The 15776-nt window shown below is 38.7% G+C and overlaps 6 protein-coding genes across 6 annotated transcripts; 2 read left to right on the top strand and 4 right to left on the bottom strand.

Annotated features, from left to right (window-relative positions):
• Positions 1 to 5455: 5455 nt before the first annotated feature.
• GCK72_005367 (uncharacterized protein) lies at positions 5456 to 6252 on the top strand (the record flags this gene model as incomplete). Its single annotated transcript, XM_003116766.2, has 4 exons — positions 5456 to 5479; positions 5529 to 5622; positions 5671 to 5810; positions 5860 to 6252. 4 exons carry the CDS (start codon positions 5456 to 5458, stop codon positions 6250 to 6252), a joined length of 651 nt encoding a protein of 216 aa, XP_003116814.2.
• Positions 6253 to 6337: 85 nt separating this feature from the next.
• On the bottom strand, positions 6338 to 7370 carry GCK72_005366 (uncharacterized protein; the record flags this gene model as incomplete). The annotated part of the gene is made up of 2 exons (XM_003117075.2): positions 6338 to 7171; positions 7230 to 7370. The coding sequence occupies 2 exons, from the start codon at positions 7368 to 7370 to the stop codon at positions 6338 to 6340; spliced, it is 975 nt and encodes a 324-aa protein (XP_003117123.1).
• A 670-nt stretch (positions 7371 to 8040) lies between these two features.
• GCK72_005365 (uncharacterized protein) lies at positions 8041 to 10448 on the bottom strand (the record flags this gene model as incomplete). Its single annotated transcript, XM_003116757.2, has 10 exons — positions 8041 to 8148; positions 8191 to 8319; positions 8366 to 8493; positions 8540 to 8675; positions 8721 to 9051; positions 9097 to 9216; positions 9552 to 9664; positions 9712 to 9792; positions 9840 to 9952; positions 10337 to 10448. 10 exons carry the CDS (start codon positions 10446 to 10448, stop codon positions 8041 to 8043), a joined length of 1371 nt encoding a protein of 456 aa, XP_003116805.2.
• A 333-nt stretch (positions 10449 to 10781) lies between these two features.
• Positions 10782 to 12275, bottom strand: GCK72_005364 (uncharacterized protein; the record flags this gene model as incomplete). Its single annotated transcript, XM_003117151.2, has 7 exons — positions 10782 to 10978; positions 11152 to 11299; positions 11373 to 11452; positions 11544 to 11681; positions 11729 to 11945; positions 11989 to 12109; positions 12193 to 12275. The coding sequence occupies 7 exons, from the start codon at positions 12273 to 12275 to the stop codon at positions 10782 to 10784; spliced, it is 984 nt and encodes a 327-aa protein (XP_003117199.1).
• Positions 12276 to 12748: 473 nt separating this feature from the next.
• On the bottom strand, positions 12749 to 15366 carry GCK72_005362 (uncharacterized protein; the record flags this gene model as incomplete). Its single annotated transcript, XM_003117243.2, has 7 exons — positions 12749 to 12810; positions 12857 to 12988; positions 13031 to 13108; positions 13155 to 13421; positions 13466 to 14173; positions 15044 to 15265; positions 15315 to 15366. The coding sequence occupies 7 exons, from the start codon at positions 15364 to 15366 to the stop codon at positions 12749 to 12751; spliced, it is 1521 nt and encodes a 506-aa protein (XP_003117291.2).
• GCK72_005363 (uncharacterized protein) lies at positions 14565 to 14882 on the top strand (the record flags this gene model as incomplete). Its single annotated transcript, XM_053725149.1, has 2 exons — positions 14565 to 14627; positions 14673 to 14882. 2 exons carry the CDS (start codon positions 14565 to 14567, stop codon positions 14880 to 14882), a joined length of 273 nt encoding a protein of 90 aa, XP_053589343.1.
• Positions 15367 to 15776: the final 410 nt, after the last annotated feature.

The following is a 15776-nucleotide window of genomic DNA, read 5'->3' as shown; positions in this document are numbered from 1 at the left end:
AGGGCTCGTCGAGCAGCCGTGTTGGCGTCGATTCCGAATAGAGCATTCGAGCAGAAAATAAAATGCCTTTTCTGCCGTCGTCGTCACTTCGATAGAATCGTCGATTCTTCGTTTTCGTTTCGACGGACTCTTCTTCTTTCTCCTCCCCTATAGTCAGACTCCAGAAGAATAAGAGAATAAGGGAAGAGAGTTAAATTCGGTTTGGCGTCGGCTCTGTGGAGCAGCGATATATCCAACGGGAGGGTGGGATGCGCGAAGAGGACGATATGGGGCGGAAGAGAGAGAGTCGAAAACAAAAACCGACCGGGGGTAGAAGAAGGCAAAGAAGAAGAAGAAACGGGCGGGGGCAAAGGAGAATAAGAAGAAGAGCTGGAGAAGACGAATTGGCCCGGCACCCTCCCGGAAGGAGCCGCCGACCCAGACACTTACCAGAAGAGCACAACGTGCACGTATCCCATGGGGCCATCTACCGAATCTCGTCTGATTTTATGGGGTCGAAAGATGTCGCCTGCAAGGAAATAACTGTTCGCTTTCAGAAATTGGATGGGAAGTCTCTTGGGAATTTGAGAGGAGAGAGGATCGGGAAAAGGAGTATAACTAATTTAAGATTTGGGAAAAGGAGTATAACTAATTTAAGATCACAGGGATTTTCGAAGATTGAATGGTTAGATGGATATGGGTAAAGGAAGACAAGTTGGGGGTTGCAGATTTGTTCGAAAGTGAAATCTGGGATATTTAAAAACTATTTTGCATTTTCTCTCCGAAGTTAAGATAGACTGCTAAAAACCTGATCCTGAGAAGTCGAAGATATGGAAACGGGCTTTGACGGCTTGGAACTGGAAACTAGAAGCTTGTACCGTGTGTCAATTCTACAGTACACGATGAGCGCTCGAACTACGGTAATGTGAGTTTTTCAATTGAAATTGTTACTTCTACCGTAGTCATGTCGTGCTTCCTTGACTAACCCTCAATTATATGTACTGATGCTCATCTTGGAGCCGGATCTCATAAAAATAATTGTAATTTTAGGTGTGTGGCGTCAAAACAACGGAACAATGAAACAATACAGTGTTTTGCAGATTTTATTCTTGAAGTAATTAGCATTTTCAGAATCCATTGTCTCAGATGTTCACGCGTTCTCCAAAACTTTGAAATCAACAAAAGAAGTTTTCTGGAGTAAACAACAATAACAATAGAAGTTTTTACACATGCGTTCTTCTAGCTCGAGTGAGGAAAAAACTTGAAAGTTTAACGCTTTTACAAACAGTGAGACGGTGTCAAGGATGCTCTTTATCTTGATTCCAGTAAGTGTAGAAACAGAAAATCACATAACCGACTGGTATTTTTTACCTTCTATTAATTTCTTCAGAAAACTCAATCTCCAGCTTTTTTCCACGAAAAGTAGACACTCGGATACGAAAAAGATAAAATCATCTCTTTGATGCTGGCCAAAAGAATATTTCGATTCGAACCGGCACAGGTTCATGACAAGTTTCTGCTCTTATAGATTACTAACAACAGTGAAAACAAGATTTCTCCTACACGAATCAGAAATCTTTAGAGTTCAATGAATGAAAATCCAATTAGAGTTCTTCCAACCATAACGGAAAATAAATTATAAAAATTGGAGTAAAAAGGCTCAAAATAGCAATACTTTTCTATTCGAAAATCTCCAATTTCCAATTCGTTTTCTCCCCAACTACGCAATTAATCATTTTCGTTTGCAAACTGTGATTTATGAATACAACGGCCCAAAACAATTTTCTGTTTCCAATTTCTACGTTATTCATCACGCCAACAGGCTCTTATTTCTTTCCTTTTTCCCATTTTCTTTTCATTTTTTCCATCCAGATTGACACCACTTCTTGACACAATAAACAATTTCTCTCCATTTCATTTTCTCATTTTCTTTTCTTTTTTCATTTTGAAATTCCAAACAAGTGTCAGAAATAAAAAGAGTAGTGTGTCTTGGTTCTTTCTGAACAAATTAGAGTGATGAGTCCGGAAGAAACGACAAAATGTCACGGAAAGTGGTTGGATTGAATTTCGAGACGAAGAAGAAAAGAATAAAAAGGTAGAGGAGAAGGAGAAGAAGATGTACATAAATAGTGACATGAGCTGGAACGAATAGTGCAAAAGATGGGCAGGAAGGATGATTTCCGATTAGTGAAAAAGGAAGTGATTTGAGCAAAAAGAAGAAAATCAAAGAGATTGGGACAGGTCATAGAGAATTTTCAATAGGAGTTCGATGAGAGATTCGGAAGGTTCTAGATCAGATATCCAACGCTTTGAGAGGAATCAGAAGAACACATAATGAAATATAACGGATCCAGCGATTCGACACATTATTCTGGCTTATTGGCATATTCAGACTATCTCAGAAATGAATATTTTCAGAAAAAGAATGAAAATAAATAAAATACGGAATGGGTCAGGAGTCGCAACAAAGGTAGAGGTGCTGTACCAGGATTTTTTGCATTTGGGAAGAGAACATTTGGTTAGTAAATTTATATGCTCCGTGACAATTAGAGTGTAGTAATTTAGCAACTTTCACATTCCAGAACAATACAGACTATTAGCTCTGAATGAGTTGGGGGTTACTGATCACAAAGAAAAAGATGTTTCGAATTAATTTTAATTTAGATTAAATATTTGAGGATTTCATAGTAGAAAAATTTTACTGAACCAACTTCTAAATCTCGATCAACGTTGTAGCTAGAAAGTCTATTTCCAAAACGGAGCTCAGAAGTGGAAATCAGTGACATTACTTGTGTGCTAATCTTCAAAAGGATCTCAACGAATCAAGGGAAATTTTGAATTTGGTTTGAACGAAGCAATTAAAACTGTGCAAACTTCAGAAATAATTGAAGTTGAAACCCAAACATCAATGATCCATGTTTTAAAGAACTACAAAATGTGTTGGAAAGGTCAAGGAAGCAGTTGTTCTGAAAATGGAAAAGAAGTGTAAACACAAAAGCGTCATAAGCTGAAGATGCAAAAAAAATAGAACTTCTGACGCTGATGATCAAGGAATCTTCCTCCGTAATTAGACTCATAATGAAAGACTCTCTTCTTAGCAGGCTTCTCCAGCATTTTCCTCCTGAGTTCTTCTTTTATCCTTTTGCTTCTTTTTCTCTTTTCTGTTCACTCATTCTATTCAGTCGGAAAATCAGAGGATGCGAATAGTGGAAGAAGAAGAGAAAATAGTAGAATAAGATAGAAGAAGGAGAAGAAGTTCTATAGAAAGGTTGAAAGGGCGAATTGAATAGAAGACGTCGTCTGAATGAAATAAGAAGTTTTGAGTTGAGAAGAAGAAGACGACGTGGGAGTTAGAAGAAGACGAGCTGTCGGTTTTTAGAACTGAACGGGAAAAAATGCGCGAAAGATGGAAGAATTGTCAACACTTGAATCGCAATCCTATTACGATGCAAAATAAGCGAGAAGAAGACGTGGGGGTGAAGATAGAAAATAAGGGAGAATGAGGAAAGAAAACGTGTAAATATATGAAGACGTGCTCCGAGAAGATGGAGTTTCTTATTAAGATCTGGTGGAGAAAAATGGAGAAGTTGGGTATTCCAGAAGAGAAAAATAGAGGAGCAGGATATTACTAGATTATGGACTGGAAAGGAATCTTATAAATGGAAAAATTGAGAAAAATGAATACAGTAACAGAAAATTCTGGAGTATACTTGAAAGAAGTTAGAAATCAGAAATAAAAAAACAGAGAAGACTAGATCAAAGGTTGAAAACTCTAGATCCAATAGAGATCAAACAAAAAGATCAAACGAAAAACTAAATTCGTTTTTAGGGTCTGACGGAAACTGTACACCAACGAAGCGTTCAGAGCAGATTGACTTTCTGTCTTCTTCACATCCAAACAAATATTTTTTCATCGGAATAAGCTAAGACAATTCCAGGTGTTAACTTTAAAAATTTTCGGGTTACGGTAGCTGAAATTGATACTGAGTTGCTTCTCATGCAATTCTGCTAATACAGTCAATGAGAACCTGTTCATTCAAGTTATTTTTTTGAAAACTGTTACTGTAATAAATGATTTCAATCTTCGTTTTCACTTCCAAATCAAAATATTTCTACACTATTGAACAACATATACCTAGATTCTCAAGAAATGAAAATAAGAAAAGATGACCATAGGATTAATACCAATAACACCTATGGATAATCCCATCTTGAGTTGTGAAAAGGTGGACTCGAAAACGTGGAAACCCGAGAAAACCAGACAAAATATGAAAAAGAAGAAGAAAAGAAACAAGAATGAGGAAAAAACAGAAAGATGAAGAGAGAAATAGCTGGAATATTAATTCCGAATCGCGAGAGAATGATGAATATTCAATTGGACACCTCGTTTTGGTCCTCTTATGAAGACTAGATGAAGCTCGAATAATGCCTTAGGGTAAGGGAATAAGAGAAATAGTGACTGAAAAAAGTAAACTTGTTCGAGAACCGGTGGAAAAAGAGGACGAATCCATTGGACTCTCCGGCTCCTCCCTTCCCACGCCTCTTGAATCAAGACAGACAAGAGAAGAAAAGAAGATGCAGAAGGCGTCGAGGACGACGACAGCCTGCTTGAATGATTTGACGAAGAGAGAAGAGAGCACAAAATGAATGAATGACAAGTTTCGCACATCTTCTTTGAATTCTATTACGGAAAAGAGGAGGAAAGTGAGTGAAGAAGAGAGTTGCACCCCGTCTTCTTCTTCTCCACCCACCACACACATCGCCTTTTTTCTCGACACTCTTTCCGAAGATATCTCGTTGTGCTTTTTTCTCCCGTCCCGATATTTATTTTGGACGGACTTCTCTCTAGGCACCGCCCGAAAATGCCACATATCCGATTGCCTTCTCTTACGCCCCTCCGGGAGCTCCCTCTCCACCGATTATTTGTCCTTCCAACCTCGAATTTTGACACCTTTTTGTCGTTTTCACACGGTGCTTTTTACTAAATAGATGTTTGTGTTGTGGATTATGTTGGAGGAAATAGAGACGCAGTTATTGACAAGTGGATCACTTTCAAAAACTGTGTTTTTTGGGATCCGAAGCTCTCGAAATGTTGAAAGTGAACTGTCTGGATACGGTAGTTGGTTGTCAAGTGTTATTTTTTTGTTTTTAAGAGAAAATAAGAGTACTGTAGTACACTGTAGTTTCAAGCGAATGCTTTCATATAAATCTGTAGGATTTATGAGATTTCCGAGGTCGGAACTTTTGTTCGAGGTTGGCTGTCCAGACGTCCAGGATTTCAGTTCACAGTATTTTATATTTCTTACCAAATACTGTCAGTTTCAACGTGATCTGACATTTCAATTCGAAAAAATATCATAAAAGCTTCAAAAACGTGGCCCCCTCATCTGATAAAACCAAAAAAAGAGTTCCTGAAAAACACGCTCTATCAAAATTTATTGTCTACGATCAAGTTGGAATTGAAATAACGTTAACCATGAACGCCCGTAACGGACAAAAGGTAAGCGCTCTCAATTTCTTTTCCCCTTCCAGATCTATCATTTTTTCAGAGTGTTCAAAGTTCTGCAAGTGATATAATACAAACATTCAATCACTTTTTTATGAATGTTCCGTCTAATAAGAGCTTTGATATGACTTACAAAGGTGAGTTTTACTGTTTCTGAACCCACCCTGAACCAAAAATTTTCTCAGTTTACATCAGTGACTTGGCCGATACCGAAGATCGAACTACGCTCTCTGCTCATAGTTCATTGGTTAATGTTCATGGAGTTACTCCAACCACCATCACTTCATATGGTACTGTTCCAACGTTGACTACAAGTACAACTACGGTTAGTTATAGTTCGAGTCTTTGCAAAAAAAGATTCTGCGAATTTTCAGTTGAGTCAGCCATCCTCGATTCCATCTGCCAAATCGTCTACCTCGAGTTCGATCATCAAGAGTTCTGAAGAAGTTTCTATGAGACAAATCGAAGAACTTTGTGCTGATAACATGGCTCGCAAAGAGAGATCAATGGTTAATTTGAATGAACTCACGAAAGAGCTCAAAGGATTCCAACAACCACCACCACGTCCTCCACAAACCAAGTCTCCAACTACTGTTTACGAGAATTTGACCACTTTGGAGTCGTCGAAATCATCGACTTCTTCAATGTCGGCACCGTCAACTTTCACAAACAAAGATCGGGAATTCAAGAAAATTGTTGCTTCGGATATGGAAGGGGACGATGGATCTTTGAAACTTTTCATCAAGGTTACTGATTGTTTCAATTGATTGATTGTGGTTCTGAATGAATTTAGAAAAATTAAAAAAACAGAAAGGCATTTTATTTTCAAAAAATTTATTAATAAGTAACAGCCTAGAAGTTTCTGTATCCACGGTTTCCGTTGACAGCCTCTGATGGTGGAGCTCTGTCTGGGCAGTGACAGTACTCGGCGTCCTTTCCTGGTCTTCCATCTGGTCCAGTCTCTCCTTGGGTTCCGTCTGGTCCTTGACGTCCTTGCTTTCCATTTGGTCCCTCTGGTCCAACTGGTCCTGGCTCTCCTGGTGGTCCGTGAAGTCCATTTTGTCCTGGTGGTCCTGGTGGTCCTTGATCTCCCTTTTGTCCCTTTGGTCCTGGTCTTCCAATTGGATGTTCAGCATCACGTCCCTTCTCTCCTGGTGGTCCTGGCTCTCCGATCTTTCCAATTGGTCCAGATGATCCTTGCTCTCCTGGATGCCCTGGTTGTCCGTCTCTTCCTGGATTTCCATTTTGTCCCTTTGGTCCTGAAAGTCCACGTGGTCCTGGTCTTCCGAGAGCTCCTGGTGGTCCAACTGGTCCTTGTGGGCAAGTGAAACATCCGACAGACTCGCGTTGTGGGGCAATATCTTCAGCTCCAACTCCTGGAACTCCGTCAAGTCCTGGAATTCCATCGAGTCCTGGAACTCCTGGAACTCCCTTTGGTCCTGCTGGTCCAGCTGGGCACTTGTTATCAGCATTGCAGTTGCAGGTTGGTCCGTTTCCATTAGCTCCATTTGGAGTCTTTGGTTGATTGAAGACTGGTGGAACTGCTGGTGGTGAACCTGGTGGAGCAGATGGAGATCCATCTCCATGTGGAGTTGGAGTGGCATTTGTCTCCTCATATTGACGACGGACACGCTTGCTGTTTCTTCCGATAACGACGATATCCTTCCACAATCCATTGGTGGATTCCTGAAAATATAGATGGTTAATTGACTGTTATCTCGTTTATGTGTTAAAAGAAACTAACTCTGAAAACGTTCATCTCAGTGTCGAGTTGCTCCTTGAATCCATCGACTTCAGAATAGATGGTCGACATGGTCATGAAGCAAACCATCAAGGTGGCAACGGTGACCGAAGCGGTCACATAACACGCTATTTTAACAGACATCTCTGAATAGAAAAGTACTTATTGAAGTTCCAGAAGTAGAAATCTGAATGACTCACCTTATTCCGAGAAGCAGAGACTTGTCGATTTCTACCTCGTTTCTCTCCTTTTATTGAGATCATTCCGCAAAGTTTTCAAGTTTTTCGGCTGCATGACGAGAGAGTACAGAAGACGTGGAGACGCAGAGAGGACTGGATAAGAACAAGAGATAAGGAGTACGGATGTCGTTTTGTGGAATGAGTGAAACAAAAGGGTAGATAGCCTTTATTTGGGATGTTTTATTCGAGAAGCATGAGAAGAAAGTTTGGGAAACGAAACGGAATGGGAAGAAGGGGAAGATTGATATCACAACGGATGGAAAAAGTGGAACAGCGGGAAGAGAAAGTACAGTTTAAAGAACTTCATAAAGAAAAAGGATTCTGGTCATCTGGAAACCAGAGGTTTCTGAATCGAGAGATCGAAATGTCAATTGTAATTCAATTCTGATAGTGAGCTCTCTCGGTTTCAAAACAACTCTTTCAGAATTACAAGGAGAAAAAAAATAGTAGCCGAAAAAAGCAAAAATGATTATACAGATTCGGAAAATTAATTTTTGGAATATCAGGAGATTATTTTTCAGATGAGAAACCGATTCAGTTTCCAACAGTGTTTCTCTTCTACAATTCGTTTAGATTTAGAAGAACTCCAAGAAGGTCATGAAGAGGAAAACGGAAAACATGAGAGCTGAGAACATGTTGTTGAGTGCCAAGTATATATGACGCCAATCCTGAGTGTAATCGAGCTGAAATCAGGATTATCTAGTGTAAATCATGAGATGATCTACCTCGGCACCACGTCTAATCACAGACTCATTTACCTCGTTCGAAGCTCGTTGCTCTGGATTCTCTTCCTCGACGTAACGATGATAGGCATCGGATCTTTCGGGCTCAATGCAGCAGACGACGCGGTTAATCTGAAAAAAAAAGTATTCGTGACTCATCCTAATGCTGAAAACAGACCAGTTTTGCAGAAAGGAAGAGACGATGAGAAGGGGGGACGTTCCGTTTGACACGACTGAGAGCCATGACGACGAGGGTAACCAGAATACTCATGAAACTGATTGTGAAGACCAACTCGTAGAAGATATCTGGAATTTTGTTGAGAATAAAAGACTACAGGAACAGAAAACCAACAAATTCTCGGTCGAACTCCCAAGAATCCATTTAATGGAGTGATGGTACAGAGGTAAAGAAAGCAAATAGTTTGGATATGAAGGGTAAAAAGTTTCACAAAGATTTGAGTTCGGAGGTCTCCGAAGAGTGGAGATGCCTGAACACAAGGAATTTATCTGAGTGGTTTCCAATACCAACTCACCAGCATAACATACGTAGCGAGAGTAACTGGAAACAGGAGTGCAACTCTTACTGTACTCATCTGTTTCTCTGCTTTTATACAGACTTGCAACACTTCCAAAGTCTCAATTCCTCCGAGGTGAGCGACACTCAGCGTCCGCTCAACAACAACCCATGGAGAGTGTTCGTGTGCAACCTCGTTTAGTTTCTCCTCTTTTTCATACATTTTCTGAGAATAAACTGGTCTGTTCAACTTTTCTTTCGATTTTCCTTCAATTTCAAATTTGGTTCGTTCGACATTTGTTTCGAATGCTGTGAAGAAGATACAACAACTGTCGTCTTCCTCGGGGAATCTGAAAACAAACGTGTGGTAATCAGAACGTAAACTGCATCCTTACTTTTTGTAGTCAACTGCACAACTGGCGAGATATCTGAACTGAATTCTCGCATACACAGTTCCGTCATCATAGACGTCGATGTCATCAACTGACGAACTGCATTCTCCGTCAGAACACAGTCTGAAATACACAGAGTTCGATTAAGATGTAGTGGCATATTATTATTTTTAACTTTTCACTGAAACCCATAGCATGACTTGAGATTCCGGGTTACTGTATCTACCGTAATCGTCAAGGATCAATCAGCAGATCGCTAAAATTTTCTAAATTTAGACCCATTTCAGAAACTCTTCTCTAAAAAGGTTGATTACAGAGTTGATAAAATTGTTGGCTTCAACTTTACCAACTTATAATTATAGGTCTATTTTAAGTTTGTACTTTTGAGTTTCTCAAAACTCAACGAGATATTTCGAAATGACATAAATATTTCTTCTCAACTAAATCATGGGACATACGTGTGATCAATAATATGAGGTATCCAGATTGCACTCGAATTGAAAATAAAAAGATGATCGTAATTCTCGAATTCGCCCTTTTTGTCCCACTTCAGACGCTCATCTTTCCAGTTCTTTAAAAAAACGTTTGGTGTAATTTCAGCCTGAAATAGATGATTACCAAATAAATATCACCGAAGACATTGAACTGATAACTGGATCCTTTAACCAATTCGACATATTTGACAATCACGTTTTCGATCTGAAAAAAGGAGTTCAAGAAGAAAAAAAAGAGAATTGTATGATTACTGTAATCTTCATTTCATCTGTTTTCGGTGGCATCGTACTCAATGAGTTAACATTACTCGTTTCTTCATATTCACGATTGAGTAGATAATAAAAGAGACAATGCTCGTCGCCTCCTGGAAAACCAACAATTATTTCGAATTTCATCCAATAAAAATAAGGAAATCTTATTTCGAACTCTTTTTTGTTGAATTTCATATTCAATATTAGATTTTTCGTGTGATTTCTGAGATTTCAAGTTTCAAATCAAATGAATCATAAGCTGATCAGAAGGTTGTTTATGCTTGAATTGAGTCACGAGTCTATGAGAATTCGTGAGCAAAGAGAAAGAGTACTACGTCGCAACCGAAGAAATTTTAGTTCTGGAAACTGAAAATAATTGTCAAGTGTAGTAACGCTATCTGATCGTTCCGACGATACTCGTCGCGATTAAAGCATTGAAAACTGAGTTTTAACAGATGGATTTCCGAGTTTTGATTGAATCAATTCAGTCTACTTACCATCTGCTCTGTTTGTTAAATTCTTTGTATATCTACACTGAATCATCTGCTCCGAAAATGGAATCATAAGTAGCAGTACTCCGAAGAGCAAAAGAAATCTCGACGTCTTCATTGGTAAGAATAATGTATGAGTGTGTGCCAAGGCGCGTATCCCTTCTTCTTTTCCCCCAAAAGCCCTCCCTCCGTCTCTCTTGTTACCCAGACAACGGCTCCGAGCGAGACGTGTGAAACAATCGATCCGTTTGTTGTTGTTGCTGCGCCCGGCTTTCTTCACATCGTTCATGAAAACAAGACTCGAGAGCTGTTCACATCTTTCATAACCGCTGAATTTTATTTTAAAAAGTGCAAGAAAAAAACATTACTAATTGCTTCTTTTTCGGAAACTAAAAATCTTTTACATGGTTGTAGAATCGAAGCTAAAAATCGAAACATGAAACGTTATAAATCAGTATCGAGTCTTTGGGACATCGGCATCTCCGAATTGCATTTTCTGCCAGAGAAGTGGTCCTCCCCAGATTCCAGCTGATTGTGGATGAGCGGTCATTCCTTGGAGTCCAGTCTCGGAGTGTCGTTGGTATTGCCAGAATGCTCCCAAGATGGCAGTGAAGAGAGCAGCTGAGGTTCCAAGAGCGACGTTACTCTCTGAAAATTTACATAGATAAAAATTTTTTAATTTTAAAATTACATTATTCAAAGCTAAACAAAAAACACACTGTCTCTAGGTTTATCACAATTTTTTTATGAGAAAAGTGCACTGAGTTATCTTTTTTTTGTTGAAAAAATGCTGTGTCTTTGAAAAAAATATGAAATCTTACTCATTGTGGCAACAGTGGATCCGACGGCAGCACTAGCAAACCAGTGATTGTTAACATCATCTTTATTTCGGATAGTTGCGGCAGCTGATAGAGTGAAACCCCATGCGAAAGCTACAGCCAATGGGAACGGAGCAAGTTGAAGATATCTCTGAAATTATAAATCGGGAACTGACAAAATAAAATTGATTCCATATAAGCTTCAATAATTCAGAAAAACAAACCTTCAAGTATGTTCTTGGCGAGAAGTCAGCAACCGAAACGGTGTTAAGGGCACGAATTTCGAGAATGGTGTATGGTGCCACTGTAAGAAAAATTCTGACTTCTACGTTTTGAGTAAATGGAAGTAACCGAAACCTACGTTTATATTTTACAACTTTTAAAATAAAACTTACATAAAATTCCAGCATACTTGGCAGCGGCAAGTCCCTTCCAGAAAGCTCCTTCGTTGAGAGGAGTGTCGAAAAAACGTGGTCCAAAGTGGTACCATGAATTGGTGAGAACGGCGTTTCTACCCAATTCTCCCTTTGGAGCTGAAAATTTGTTGCAAATTTAAAAGATAATAGTTTTTATTTCTAACTTTTGATCAAGTCGCTCATGGTTGGGCTGACATCGAGTCCTGGATGTTCTTTGCTGAGTCCGAATTTCTCAGCAATCGACTTGAATTGATGGGATCCTTCGTAGACCTTATTTTGAAAATCAGCAAGATATCCAGGTTGATCTCCTTTCTTGGTGAGATTTTTAGTCTTCTTGGAGTCGAGTCCGAATGGTCCAGCAAGAGATTCTCCATCTTTTACCTGAAAGGGGGAATTTTTCGATGACCAAAACAAACTAGCTTACCTTTGGGTCATACCAATCTGGATCTTCCTCGCGGAAGCGAGCTCGGTAAAGACGGAGTTTGCCGGAGCGGGCGACTGAATCTTCGAGTCCTGGCTCCTTCCACCAATCCGGGCGACCCTTGCTGAAAGAAACATGATGTTTTTTACGGTTTTTAACTTTCTTCAGCCATTTTTCTTTCGAAGTTTTAGTTTTCGAAAAACTCACTATTCACGGTCGCTCCAGATTCCGATCCATGGGGGTCTTTGGGTTTTATACGTGGCGGTTAATGGCTCCTCTCCGTGGCCCATTTTACCTGAAATTCGAAAAAATTGTCGTTTGATATGCACAGAAAAGTAACTTCGATAAAATAAAGAAGAGAACTACATGAATCTTAAAGTTTTATTATTGGAAAAGAAACTTGAAATCAGTTGAAAAATATACGCTCGGGCGAAAAACGAAAGATGCGCAAACACACGGGAAACGTGCCTCCACAGCCTTTGCGCGAATCGTGAAAAATTGCGGTTTTTCAAATAAGATTTTCTACAGATAGTGAAAAAGATATATAGTTATATTTACAACTGTTGGCAAAAGACCATAGTATTGAAAATCCGGAAAACATAAATATTCAGTTTTTTTCTTGGTTTATATTTTATTACGAATCATTAGTTTAACAATTTGTGAAATTATTGACAAGAACTTGCAAAAAATGAGTGTAAATTTATAAACGAGTTAGAAAATGAGTTAGGTTATCGATGCAAATAATATTTCGGCGTGCTGTAGATCACTTTTGTAAAGGTTCCACTGATCCAAACATGTTCGAATAGTATTTTTTCTCTTTTTGGGCTGAAATCATCCATTTATATTTACATGATTCGGTTGGCTATCTTACCAAGTCTCCATTGACGGAGATAAGCAGCCTTCCGTAATTTCTTCTCTTCGAGAGTTTCTCCTGTTGTGTCGACATTGGATTTATTGTATGCTCTCACCGGATGGTTCCATTTGATTGGTTTACGCCCCGGGGCTGAAACAAATCAGTTATTAAAGAAGAACATTTATATGATACTTTTTTTCGCAGGTGGTGCATGTGTCTTCGCGTACTCTTGCCAATATTTTCTCTTCTCTTGTAACACAGTATCATTTTCTGAAATTTGGAGTTTTGCACAACTGGAGAAACTTCAAAAACAAACCTCTTTCAATTTCATATTGCTGTAATCGACCGTATATTTTTCGTAGGAATTTTCCAAGATCTTTAGTTTGAACAATATTGAAATGTTGTTTCTCTATAAATATATTGTAGTAATCGCCGAGTTGTTGAACTTGATCTGGACTCCAAACTTTATTTTGTTCATTCATTAACCCATTTATGTTAGTAACCAGTGATTTTATATCACTTGATTCGAACCGACGTCTATTGTCAGGTCCACGAGATATGTCTTCAGGTGTGAATATTTTCCCTGAAATAATATATTTTCATTTAAGAAACTATCTGAATCCTTACTAGAATTGACAACATTTTTGAATATTTTTGTAGCAGCATAGCGAAATTGTTTCTCTCTTTCATACTTCATTCCAGGATCGAATTTATACTTTTGAGCTTCGTCGAGATGATTCAGCAGACAACTCAACGTGAGAGGTGCCGGCATACTGTTGATAACTTCTTGTTTTACACGCTCTACGAATATGTGATTGTCTTCTTTCATCGGAAGACAGATAGCTGAACTCGAAGCTAACGTCTCTTTGACCTCTTTTTGTCCCAAAGGAGAACTAGCTCCTAATAGACTTTGATAATCCTGCTGATAGGCTTTCGCATAGAAATTTTGAAGATTATTTCTGTCTTCTTCATTCAATGATCCAGTTCTCAAGTTTCTACAGTATGACGAAAACTCGGTTTTCTCTTCAGATGTCCACTCCTTCGGTCCATAAATTCTAGTTGCACTATTCAAAAGACGTTCAACATCTTTGTTAACTTGTTCGTCAATTCGTCGAGTTCTTTCTTTTTCTAGTTGTTGATGAAAAGTTTTGAATTGAAAATCTGTTTTCTGTTCCTTTTGGAAGATTTCTGTATAGTCGACACTGTAGTTTGAACGAGGACAGTTCACAGATCTGGGATCATTCTTTCGGATTTTTTTGACAGATTCGACTGGTTGGCATGGAAGAGGTGAAAGCGTGGGTTTGACGTCACTTATTTGAGATTCTCGATGGATTCCTGAAAATTAATTTAATAATAATACCTCAGTTTAACAGATTGAGATATTTTTCTTGGGGTTATCAACTTCCAATTGTTCTGTTCAAAATTGTCTAGATATTCATGAAGGCCTAAAATCTAACTACTAAAGAATGTATGTAGCCAATCACGCTTTATCGAGAGTTGGCTGAGTATTCAATGTTTATATGATAACTGTACGACCCTCTTCTGGATTTGGAGACGCAGACATCGAAGCATTCAATTCAACTGCCTACGAGTATTATAGCTAGTCTATCCACATGTATAACCTTTACACTTTCAACGACCTTTCTCAACTTTTTTGATTTTCTCACAATCTCATTTTTCAAATTTTATGAGTTCTACAACTACATTCTAGATCTTAATTTTCAGAATGGCGAGCTTTGCTGCTGGTTCTACCAACACTGAAGAAAATGCAAATGGAGATTTTTATGATGTAAATTTATTTCAGTTGAAGTTTTCTTCAAAAAAGTATTTTAAGGTCGAGAAGATCGAAAAGATGCGCTACCATCACGGTCAACTGGAGTTCTTTGTGACCTGGACGGTTGGTGGACAAACCTGGGAACCGATTCGTTGCTTTCCATGGGGAGTTGAACACCTCATGATTCAAGAATTCAAGACTAACAACAAGAAAAGATGGGACCAAGTCATGAAGCAAAAAGAGAAAGCTGAAGAGAACATGGGAATTTGAACTAAGGAACAACTATAGGATATCCTCAATTTATGTTATCAATAATATGCTTTATAAATCATAGATCTGATTTAACATACGGTTTCTTTCCCTTCTCCCATTTTTCAAATCTCAACTTTCCCTACGGATTTCTTTCCCCAAAGATAAAGTGATAATCTTACGTTTCCGTTTTTGAGTGATTGGAGTTATTGGTTTGTAGTCCATGGCGTCTCCAAACATTTTCAGAGCATTTTGCATCAGATCTTCACTCATTTCAAGGGATCCTGATATTTGTCCTATAACTGCTTCACTAATGTCTCCGAATTGATCCAATGGATCTGTCTCATCACTTGGTTCTTCAGTCTTTATTAGGATATCTAGCAAACTGGACGATGAATTTATATCTGAAATCTCCAGGAAATGAAAAAAAGTTGATAGGATAGATTCTCTCACCTTCTCCAGTCGATGATCCTGGATCCCTTCTACTGTCTAATACATCGTCCATTATTATACCTAGAAAGACGTTAAGATGAGTTCCGAATGAGAGCTACGTAGGATATTGCCATCAAAAGAGAGTATACAATCAAAATATACGAGTGGGGTCTCCAGTATCTAACTCTTTGACTGTCTATGTCTCTGCTGTTATTGACTGTCTTCGGATGACTATACAGTCTGGTTTCAGGTGATAGGGATGAGAAAAGACTACAAAGAATGTTGAAAAATGTGTTTTTTAATTTTTAGGGAAGAAAAGAAGTCGAATGTAGCGCGGAAAATCGAAACGAACAGATGAAATAGTTTTAAAGCGGCTAGAGTCGCAGATTAAAGTTGCTAGAATAGCATGGGAGACTGCGAGACGTAGAGAAACCAGCGAAAGAGGCAGAAAATTCTCTGCGTCTTCGTTGGACAATACTCTTT

Source organism: Caenorhabditis remanei, chromosome II (assembly GCF_010183535.1).
Source record: "Caenorhabditis remanei strain PX506 chromosome II, whole genome shotgun sequence".
In the NCBI taxonomy this organism is placed as follows: Eukaryota; Metazoa; Nematoda; class Chromadorea; order Rhabditida; family Rhabditidae; genus Caenorhabditis; species Caenorhabditis remanei.
The sequence above is the reverse complement of the archived record's forward strand: the minus strand, read 5'-3'. Positions and strand labels throughout refer to the sequence as shown.